Source organism: Schistocerca nitens, chromosome 2 (genome assembly GCF_023898315.1).
Source record: "Schistocerca nitens isolate TAMUIC-IGC-003100 chromosome 2, iqSchNite1.1, whole genome shotgun sequence".
NCBI lineage: Eukaryota > Metazoa > Arthropoda > Insecta > Orthoptera > Acrididae > Schistocerca > Schistocerca nitens.
The window spans coordinates 197,243,090-197,255,193 of record NC_064615.1 but is presented as its reverse complement, the minus strand read 5'-3'; the positions used below and the strand labels follow the sequence as shown (position 1 = coordinate 197,255,193).

General features: G+C 40.6%; 1 protein-coding gene across 1 annotated transcript in view; it reads left to right on the top strand.

Moving 5' to 3' along the window:
* LOC126234920 (carboxypeptidase B-like) overlaps positions 1 to 11,657 on the top strand; it is a 250,260-nt gene extending 238,603 nt beyond the window's left edge. Inside the window, exon 9 of the mRNA XM_049943660.1 lies at positions 9,759 to 11,657. Coding sequence (XP_049799617.1) covers positions 9,759 to 9,934 — 176 coding nt within the window. The 3' untranslated portion in view covers positions 9,935 to 11,657. The remainder of the gene's footprint in view (positions 1 to 9,758) is intronic.
* Positions 11,658 to 12,104: the final 447 nt, after the last annotated feature.

Sequence of the window (12,104 nt, the reverse complement as noted above, 5' to 3'; positions counted from 1 at the left end):
GCGTTCACCGAAGAGTGCCGCTTTCTCTTTCGAGATTACTTAGCTCCCCGTGCAGCGGAAGCTGCCAGAGGCGTAGCCCTCCGTCAGCAACCGCACACACAAAAAAACAGCCTTCGACTAAGATGCGTAAATCTCTCTGTTCAGGTATTGGAAACCTAAGTTGGTCATCCTGTGCTCTCCTTCGAACGAGAAGCAACATCGTCTGCTCCCAGCAGACGATGACCAACTCAGCGTTTCCCACAAAACAAAACCGAAACCCCACATTAAAACAAACATATAATATTCAATAGGCCTTATTTGAGTGTTCAGTCTTTCTGGAAGAGTTCATGAATTGAGCTAAAATCAGGTAGTAAAGTGAATAACTTGTACCGAATTCGACAAGCGTCTTATGAAACTACTTCACAGAGACGTTTCAACTTACGAGGTGTACCCATCCTTTACTACGTCTTCATCTCTCTCTGGGACACTTTCAGTGAGATGTCTGAATGTCTACAGAGCAATGGCAGGCCATTCTTCCTCAAGGGCCCAAACCAGAGAAGGTAGTAATTCTGGAATCTCATACTTGGAGCAATGTCAGTTGGTTGGTTGATTTGGGGGAGAGGACCAAACAACGAGGTCCCATCAGATTGGGGAAAGAAGTCGGCTGTGCCCTTTCAAAGGAATCATCCTGGCTTTCGCCTGAAGCGATTTAGGGAAATCACGGAAAACCTAAATCAGGATTGCCGGACGTGGGTTTCAATCATTTTTGTCCTGAATGTGAGTCCATTATACTAACCATTGAGCCACCTCGCTCGGTGGAACAAAGTCGACATTCTAACTCATCTCAAAGGTGTTCCATTAAGTTTAGGTATGGAGTCTGGGCAGACCAGTCCATTTCAGGAATCTTGTTGACCAGAAACCATTGCCTCACAGGTGCTGCCTTCTGACAGGATGCAGTGTCACTCTGGTACAGTCATCGATTCCGAACCCTTCCCTTACTGTTCGCAGAATACAGTGCTGTAAAATAAGTTCATGCTCTTCCGCATTAAGCACAACAAGGGGATGATGCCCTAACCACGACAAACCGTAACACCACCTCCTTTGTACTTCACTGTTAGCACAACACATTGTGGCAGGCAAGGATCTCCAGGCATTCGCCAAACCCAGAGCCTTCCACCGATTTGCAACAGGATATAGTACGTTTATCATCCCAAACCACTCCATTACAGTAGTTCACTGTCTAGACGGTTTCGCTCGTTTGAACTATCTCAAGAGTGTCAGCAGTGACTACAGAAATGCGTGCCTCATGATATGAGCTGCTCAACCACTGCAACCCAATATAATTCCCTGTGGACACTCATTGTGGTAGCTGGACTTTCGGTAGCACTTCGGAATTCAGGAGTCATTCCTTTCGTTGGTTTCCTGCGATTTTTTGTTCCTGATAAATTTGTTTCAGAGCAGGATTTTGCCTACCTGATTTAATTAACTTTCTAAGTTGCTCTGAAGTTTTTCTTACCCCCTGTGTTATCCAAGTGTTAATTCTAGTTTTTACTTTAATTTTATTTACAGGGAATGCATTTTCATAGATATGTTTGTAGCAAGCTAAAAATACTTAAACTTCATATCTGCATTGTCATGTTTACCCTAATCCCAGTTTGAATTTTTTAGCAATGAATTAAAAATCCTAATATTGTCATCATTCATACGTCTTCTATAGAAGTATTTCTCACTCTTCCTGGAATTTGCGCTGAGTACATTATTCACACTAAATTTTATTACTTTTGAGAATCCAGCGTCAATCATTCTACACTATGATCAAATGTTTGCTAGTCAAAAAAGTATTTGATCAATTGTAGTTTTAGTGCCAAGTCTAGTGTATTCATGGACAGCAGGTCATAAATTATGTGAATATAGCAAATTTTTCAGTTTATATTTTGACAGGTTATGTTAAAGTTTACATTGAAATCTCCAACTACAATAATGTTTTCTTTAAAATTTCTTAATTCACTAAAGAGTCTTTATGCACTGTCCAAGAACACCATAAAGTTGCCTGATAGGGATCGGTACATGCAGACAATGATTATTTTGGGTTCTTTAATTTTGCAAACACAATATTCAAACACTTTTCTAATGTTATTTACGTTACTGAACTTAATTTCTTTGCATTCAATTCCTTACTTAACATATATGCATGTTACTCCTATGCAGTCTCTCTGCAGAAGCTACTAATAATTTCAAATCCTGTTGTTCTAGCAGTACAAGCTTGGTTATCCTTTAACCAATGTTCACTCACACATGAAACTGATATATCCTTTAGCTGATCAAGCAATAGTACTTATAAATTTGTTACTTCGCTGGCATTGAGTGACTATTTCATATTTGAAGTGACTGATATTTCCTGATCAAACCATTTTGCAGTTACTGCTTTCCTACTAACAACAAAATTCTCTTTACCTCCTTTTATGCTGGCGGGTCCGCTTCTCGTGACACATATTCATCAATTTTGCGTTACATAGGGGTGTCCAGACTCTTTTGATCAGGTAGTGTATAGGGTAATCCGTGGATGTGGATAAACAGGCTTCACAGCTAAGGAATATGACATTGGAGAGGCGAAAATCTGTAAGGTTTTGGTACCAACATGGCTGCCATTTCGTAAGCCGTCATCTTGGATATAACTCGAAATTTCCAAACGGAAAAGTAGTCAGTTGACATATGAAACCGATGCAGAATTACACAAGAACAAAATGGGGCCCATTTCAGTACAGCTTTCTCCTTTCTCGAGTTGTGAATGATGTTTCTTCCTTGCAAGTGACGTGGCTGTTGATTACATTAATACAAGAGGTACCGTACACATTTAAACTGACTGACAAGAAGAGTGGTACAGCCAGGAGAGATAGTCGGATATCATTGTAAGTTCGTACACGTAGACTCAATCGATGGATGTGTAAACGATTATATTTGCAATTCTGTATGAGAGGGAGAATGGCCACCAGAGAGCATTACTCTTGTTTGTGTTTAGTGTTCTTACGAGGACTGGTAGAGTATATAAAGGGTGTGAGCAGCATCAGATGTTGAGAGATAATTGTGAATGACACAGAGGTGCTGCGTGCTTGTGCGAGACAGCGTTATCAGCAACTGACAGAGTTTGAAAGGAGCCTTGTTGTCGTTGTGAGTCTCCATTTGGCTGGCTGGTCTAATGCTGCAGTAACTGGATTTGTGGGGCATTCAGATGTGACAGCGGCCAGATATTGGACTGCATGGAAACGTGATGGTAGGCACATTCATCGTCAAGATTCCTGTCCAACACAGTCGGTCACCAGGAGGTAAGATCACCGTACTGTGCACCGAGCAGATCATAATCGCTTACAACCACTAATGGACTCCCTTCGACAATTCTTGTCATCCTGCATTATGCACCGCAATACAAATGGCTGCGTTCGATGATGCGGTGTCCGGGACACATAAACTGCTGATGAACGTCGTCACATTGTGTTCAGTCATAAATCAAGGTTCTGCACTATCCTAGATGACCATTGGCATCGAGTATGATGACGAACTGGAGATAGGTCCCATTCTTCCAACGCTTTGTAAAGGCACAGTGATGTTATTTCTGGCGTCATGCTGTGGGAAGCCATCGGAGATGACTTCAGGTCATGGCTGGTTGTGACTGAGGGAATTCAGAACGCACAACGGTACGCCACAGACATCCTGCGGCCTCAGCTGTTGCCTCTCATGCGACAGGAGCCTCGTGCCAGACAGGACAATACTCATCCACTTTCTGCCTGTGTTGAGGTACTCCTGTGCCAGCAGGATCACCAGATCCACGACAGAACATGCGTGCGACAGGTTCGGAAGTCAGCTTCGTCGAAGTGCCAGTATCCAGGACATAAAGGACCAGTTAAGACCGTTGTGGGCCAGTTTGTCTCGGGAGAGCGTCCAGCAGCTTGATGACCACCTTGCCAAAGAATCAAGGCACGCATACAGATCAGAAAAGGTGCAACGTCTTAATGATAAATGAGCTCATCCTGTCGTCTTCTTTGTAAATTTGACTTGATTTTGAAATCACTGAAATAACATCAAACACCCTCTCAACCCATGAATTTTCCTTTTGGTTCCTCTTCCCCTTTTGGGTGCTTCATGTGTTTTGTCAAGCCGTTCAGATCGTCTTGGTATCAGAACAGAGGAGCATTTGAGCTATCGCAGAGGATTTCAACTGACGCTGTACAGACAAATCAGTCATTACCCACAATCCTGTGGTGAAATCCTGCACTTCTAATGAAATTTTATTACTTGTCTCTTAATTGCAATATCTACTACTTTCTGGCAAAAATTTTTGTAAAGAAATATATCTTTGTAAGACTGATTACATACACTCAGATCTACGTCGTAGCCCTTATCCAGTTCTGCATCTACATCCATGCCAAAGACACCACTCTGAATGCATGGCAGAGGATACTTTCTGCAGTATCACATATTGGGATTTCTGTTTCCTTGCCATACGCATGTGGAGTGAAGAATGATGTATTAAACGTCTCTGTGTGAGCTGTAATTAGCGTAATCTTGTCTATGAGTTCCCAGTGGGAACTAACTTAAAATTTAGAGAGAGAAATTAAAAGCTATATGGTGCGCTGATAATATCGTAATCTACATCTACATGGATACTCTGCAAATCACTCTTAAGTGCATGGCAGAGGGTTCATCGAACCACCTTCACAATAATTCGCTGCTATTCCAGTCTCGTACAGGTCGCGGGAAAAACTAACACCTTTATCTTTCCGTGCGAGCTCTGAATTCTCTTATTTTATTATGATAACCGTTTCTACCTATGTAGGTCGGCGTCAACAAAATATTTTCGCATTCGGAGGAGAAAGCTGGTGATATAAATTTCGTGAGAAGATTCCACCGCAACGAAAAACGCCTTTGTTTTAATGGTGCCCATCCCAAATCCTCTTGTCAATGACACTCTCTCCCTTATTTCGCGATAATATAAAACGTGCTGCTCTTCTTTGAACTTTCTCAATGTATTCTGTTAATTCTATGTGTAAAAGGTCTCAGAGCGCGAAACAGTACTCCAAAAGAGGATGGACAAGCGTAGTGTAGGCAGTCTCTTTAGTAGATCTAGTGCTCTGCCAATAAAACAGAGTCTTTTCTTTGCTTTCCTCACTACATTTTCTGTGTGTTCTTTCCAGTTTAAGTTGCTATTAATTGTAATTGCTAGGTGTTTAATTGAATTTACGGCCTTTAGATTTGACTGATTTATTGTGTAACCGAAATTTAACGCATTCTTTTTAACACTCATGTGGATGACGTCACACTTATCAATATTTAGATTCAATTGCCAGTTTTCGCACCATAGAAATACCTCTTCTAAATCTTTTTCCAATTTGTTTTGATCTTCTGATGACTTTACTAGGCGATAAACGACAGCATCATCTGCAAACAACCTAAGACTGCTGCTCATATTATCACCCTGAATCGTTTATATAGATAAGGAACAGCAGAGGGCCTATAACACTACCTTGGGGAACGCCAGAAATCACTTCTCTTTAACTTGCTGACTTTCCGTCAGCTACTATGAACGCGTGCCTGAAATACGATGGAATACCAATATCCGTGCACTCGCAAACCACAGTGCATGTCGGAGGGTATTTTCCATTGTACCAGTTATTAGCATTTCTTCCGGTTCCATTATCAACATATCAGTTTGTGCTGTCATTTGATATTTATTTCATTTTTTAAACCCGAAAGGAATAATGTCACAATTTCTCTCTGACAGGAAGTCAGTAATCCAGTCACATAGCTGAGACGATATTCCATGAGCACCCAATTTCAGTACATGCTTGTGTGACACAGTCAAAAGGTTTCTCAGAGTATAGAAATGCATAATGAATTTGTAATCCCTTGTCAATAGCCGTCAACACTTAGTGTGAGTAAAGAGCTAGTTGTGTTCCACAAGAACGATGTTTTTTAAATTCGTGTTGTCTGTGTGCCAGAGATCTATAGAACTAGGAAAATCACTTGAATGGACTGAATAGTGACTTGAAAATAAGTTATTAGATAAACATCAGTAAAAGTGAAAAAGGATAGCAGAGAGTAGTCGAATTAATGCAGGTGATGCTAGAAGAATTAGGCTATGAAATCAAACGATACAGGTGGTAGATTAGTTTTCCTATTTGGACAGTGAAATAAGTGACAATGAACAAAATAAAGAGGACATAAAATGTAAACTGGTAACAGCGAAAAGAACTCTAGTGAAGAAAAGAAATACGTCCAAATTACATGTAAATCCACTTATTTCATTTATTTCACATGGGGTGTCTAGGGGTTTCACATCCTCGCGTGTATCTAATCAGTTGTCTTCAGTTAATTAGAATTAAAATGAGCGTAATAGATAACAGTACGTAATAACAATAACATTAGGCACAGTAATCAATATGTGATACTCGAAAAACATACATGTACAGAAGAATGAAGAAATTAAGAGAGTTGCACAGAACAGCCTAGCATTAAGAACAGCATCAGACCAGTCTCCAGACTAAAAACTAAGGAACAGTTCAGATAACAAGTGTCTTTCGACATTAGGGCCGGTACGCAAGTGTTGTAAGGAGCACTACTATCTTTGGTGTCTTCATGTAATGATATTGTACTCCGTACTCCTTAGTCATCACTGGCTTCTGGAATTTTCGAAGCTGAGTGCGCTTTTTCTGTGGCGGGGTACTGTCTTGCTTTTAATGTGAACATTGTCCAAATTCCACTGGTGACATGCGGAGGTAGTGTGCGGAAAACTGTTAGTGTCACACAGGGAGCAGTCGCACATAGCCGAATAGCGGATAAATTATCTGTAGAATTTGTTAAAAATTATGGTTATAATCTCACGGGATTATGTCTGTTCATAGGGTGAAAGTGGTTTATGATTCGGTCGCTTACGCGGAAAGGTGCGCAGGATTATTTATGAAATCTCAGGACAAAACAGCGTTGTGGTTGTCGCTCATTAACTTCAGTGAATTGAAAATAATCTTGTTTAAACAGATACAAAAAGGCTTCAGCGATCAGTAATTACCTGCTAAACTAGCGTGGTGTTCAACGCAGCACGGTTACTTCAACACGAATGTAAAATGAGAGTAACTGTTGATACATGAGTGGATGGGCCTAGGCATTGTTAAGGAACATGGTACGTGACAAAAGCATAAAAAAAGTTATATTATTAATCTGCACTGTTATTACTTCTAACTGACTTTTTCCTGTTTACGATTGAGAAACGTTAATCGTTGAAAAGTATAAGAGACACATGTTCATATTAGGCACTTGATCAAGTTTATTTAGTAACGAAGCGATTGCTTTCTGTAAAGTCTCCATACTCGAACCTGATGCCCACAAAAATAACTAAAATAACGTAAAAGAGCTTTACATTTCTCTCTGTCACAGGATGCATTTTACGTTTAACCTTGGTAACAATGACCGACATTATGGCAGAGTGAATGCAGTTATTTTTTCCTTTATCGCATTTGGGAATGATAGGAAATTTACTGCTCCAGACGCGTGCCTGAAACACTATGGAATACCTATATCCGTGTACTCGCAAACCACAGTGCATGTCGGAGAATACTTTTCCCAAAGCTGTTTCACAGACTGCACTGTGCTTCCTTCTCTAGATTGTCGCACAGATGACAAAATGGTATATATCGAAATAGATGGCAGAGGGATATAAAAACAATTAAAATCGTTCAAAAGAGAAAAGGCCGCAGGACCTGATGGTATACAAGTTCGATTTTACACAGAGTACGCGAAGGAACTTGCGCCCCCCCCCCCTTCTTGTAGCGGTGTACCGTAGGTCTCTAGAACAGCGTAGCGTTCGAAAAGATTGGAAAAGAGCACAGGTCATCCCCGTTTTCAAGAAGGGACATCGAACAGATGTGCAGAACTATAGACCTACATCTCTAAAGTCGATCAGTTGTAGAATTTTGGAACACGTATTATGTTCGAGTATAATGACTTTTCTGGAGACTAGAAATCTACTCTGTAGGAATCAGCATGGGTTTCAAAAAAGACGATCGAGTGAAACCCAGCTCACGCTATTCGTCTACGAGACTCAGAGGGTCATAGACACGGGTTTCCAGGTAGATGCCGTGTTTCTTGACTTCCGCAAGGCGTATGATACAGTTCCCCACAGTCGTTTAATGAACAAAGTAAGAGCATATGGACTATCAGACCAATTGTGCGATTGGATTGAAGAGTTTCTAGAAAACAGAACGCAGCATGTCATTCTCAATGGAGAGAAGTCTTCCGAAGTAAGAGTGATTTCAGGTGTGCCGCAGGGGAGTGTGGTAGGACCGTTGCTATTCACAATATATATAAATGACCTTGTGGATAACATCGGAAGTTCACTGAGGCTTTTTGTGGGTGATGCTGTAGTATATCGAGAGGTTGTAACAATGGAAAATTGTACTGAAATGCAGGAGGATCTGCAACGAATTGACGCGTGGTGCAGGGAATGGCAATTGAATCTCAATGTAGACAAGTGTAATGTACTGCGAATACATACAAAGAAAGATCCTTTATCATTTAGCTACAATATATCAGGTCGGTAATTGAAAGCAGTTTATTCCATAAATTATCTGGAAGTAGGCATTAGGAGTGATTTAAAATGGAATGACCATATAAAATTAATCGTCGGTAAAGCAGATACCAGACTGAGATTCATTGGCAGAATCCTAAGGAAATGCAATCCGAAAACAAAGGAAGTAGGTTACAGTACACTTGTTCGCCCACTGCTTGAATACTGCTCACCGATGTGGGATCCGTACCAGATAGGGTTGATAGAAGAGATAAAGAAGATCCAACGGAGAGTAGCGCGCTTCGTTACAGGATCATTTAGTAATCGCGGAAGCGTTACGGAGATGATAGATAAACTCGAGTGGAAGACTCTGCAAGAGAGACGCTCAGTAGCTCGGTACGGACTTTTGTTGAAGTTTCGAGAACATACCTTCACCGAGAGGTCAAGCAGTATATTGCTCCCTCCTACGTATATCTCGCGAAGAGACCGTAAGGATAAAATCAGAGAGATTAGAGCCCACACAGAGGCAGACCGACAATCTTTCTTTCCACGAACAATACGAGACTGGAATAGATGGGAGACGCGATAGAGGAATTCTAAGTACCCTCCGCCACACACCGTCATGTGGCTTGCGGAGTTTGGATGTAGATGTAGATGTACTTTCCATTGTACCAGTTGTTAGGATTTCTTCCGGTTCCATTATCAACATATCAGTTTGTGCTGTCATTTGATGTTCATTTTATTTCTTAAACGCGAAAGAAATAATGTCACAATTTCTACATTAATGTAAGTTTTTGTGAACAATATATGTAGGCCTTATAGAGATGATACTTATTTTAAGTAATAACTAGCAGCAGCTGTTCCTAAAATATTTCAGTTGTTCCTCAAAACACTAAGTTTATCATAACTACTCTGATTACTTCCAGGCAATCAAATCTCTCTTTGCAAAACTAGACCTAAGGCTGGTCAGTTTGATACCAATTTGTCCATCTCCCACTCATTATTTGGCTATGTAAATTCGGATAAAAAGCCTTTGTGTGATTTCTAGGGATTCTTGCTTTCGTTCCGCTCCAACAGTTGACCGAATAAATCTAACAGCAGATAACGTGTTGACGCTTATAGTATACAAATTTGGGTTATTCTTATATGAGAATAGTCATGAGTATGAACGTCAGATGCTTTGTACACGCAGGCAGATGAACAATGTGTTGCGGTGTTGTTGCAGGTTGTTCGGAGGACTGGGCCAAAGGTGTGGCGGGCATCAAGTACGCCTACGCCGTGGAGCTGAGGGACCGGGCCGACTTCGGCTTCCTGCTGCCCGCCTCGCAGATCATCCCCACGGGCCGAGAGACCTTCGCCGCCATCAAGGCCGCCGTGAGGGCGGTCATCGCCAGGATATAGCCTCGCCCCGTTGGCTCCGTCCAAAGAGGGGCATAGTCGCGTGGGAACAGAGGCTGGTTCGAACCTCAAATGGGTGTTGTCACATTGGTAACAAAGCCTGCCCGACACGCGTAAGGAGAACTCAGTCCCTCTACCAACGTCTTCCTAACTCTGTTTTGAACTGAATGGAAAGTATGTGGCGTACAGCTGTGTCGATTTTGCTGTGCTTCAAAGCACTGACTAGACGATACTTACAAGACAGCTATTAGGACGGTATGACGTGTAAATTAAGATGATGCAGAGTTTGAAACGCAAATGAGGGGAAAACGTAGACGATACTAAATAATATGCTCTTTCAAACGGTGAATAGTCTGCCAATGTCTCTATTCCGTCGCTTCTCTTCCAGACGAGTATAACAGTGAAACTAGTCTTCTAGATATTTTTTCCAGACTCAGTCAGGGCTTACACAACAAAAGCGTCTCTTCGGGATAAGCGCTGTCCATGTCTGGGAGCTGACACTTAGATTCAATACACCAAATTTCCATACGTCATTATCAATACCCCCTTAACAATAACTACATTTCCAGGACTTCAAAACGCTGCCTCGTACAAAAAACTTTTTCATTAGCAGTAAGTAACATTTTATTTCTAAACAACATTCATCTGTAATAACGTCACGACATTTCAACATAACCAATGTTTATAACCTTCTTAGGATTTGAATTGCTCAATAATTTGTAACAGAATGTTTCTAATAGCATCGGGTGGATTAAATATATTACACAATATGAAGGCGTGAAAATTACGCGGATAATAGTCCAAATTTATCAGGACAGAGTCTTACGTGTCAACAAACCTATGCAGGAGAATGTGATCACTGCTATGCTGATCTCTGACAGTGAATTTAATTGCTGTGAAACTCGTTGACCATTTACCTCAAACAGAAATAGTTGACCTACGATTGTTATTTCCTTACCTCCATTTCAAGCTATCTGCATCAAAGAAAGTGTGAATTCAAAACTCGTCATAATACAAGTATCTCTGATAACAAGCGTGGCTCTAGAAAATGACCCGAATGCGTGGTTATTCAACAACAAACAAACAGTCAGTATTCAGCAGTACTGAAGAAAAACAATGCCAAATGTATATTTCTCCAACTAAGTTTTAATTTGTCCATTGTTAGGTGCATGCTCTTGAGTTTGGCACGTGAAACAAAAAATCGACACTATCTTGTAACATAAAGGTAGCAAATTCCTATCCCAGCCTTCATAACCATTAGAGCGACATTTTATATTAAAAAATAACAGTTTTCGATGAATTTTCATTTCAGTCTCAAGAATGCAGAACTGTGTAGATTAGCTTGATTCACGTGAATGAAATGCCAAAAAACAATTAAATCGGATCATTCGAGTGAAAATGCAAAATTGTCACGACACGACCAAATATTATGTTAGATATAGAGGTGACTTGCTATGTAATGGCTGTAACAGCTACTGAAATACTAGTTTATGCAGCTTTTTAGCCAATGTGGAGACGTCTGAGACAGTATTTTGAAGTGAGCTGATTTTTCATAGGAATGGAGTTTATCACTCGTGTTACAGTCAGATTTTTCTGAAAAAGTAAAAGAACCTGTCTTTTGTGCCCAAGGCAGCTGAATGAGCTGTGTTTAAACATGTACTCGTATTGTACTGTACAGTACGACAGGTCAGTAATTTGTGATCAAAGAGACACTCTTCTCACATGAATGCTACATTGTGAGTACCTATGCAGCAGAGAATTCTTCAGCTGCAACCAACTGATTTGAATCACGCACAATTAATTTATAAACATATTTATTGCAATAAAGACATTTTATTAAAGTTTACACTTCCTTTATTTACTTTTATCACAGTACTCCTTTTATGTGTGTTCACCTCTGTGTGCCAACAGGTAAATTCTAGAGCTGACGTCATGCATATTTGTAACTCAGCATTCTCTGTTCTTTAGAATGCCTCTTGCGTGGTGTACGTTTTGTGTGCATCATCAGGCACTGTAAAATACACACTCTCTTTCTTTTTGGTTCTTTCATTCACTTGCTTACAGTTTTAACCTTTTTAGTAAGAGTACAAAAACTAGTTTCCATCCTGATGTTCGCTACAAGACTGATCGTGAGAAACAGAAGCACTAGTTTCTGTAACTTTTTTTACAAAAA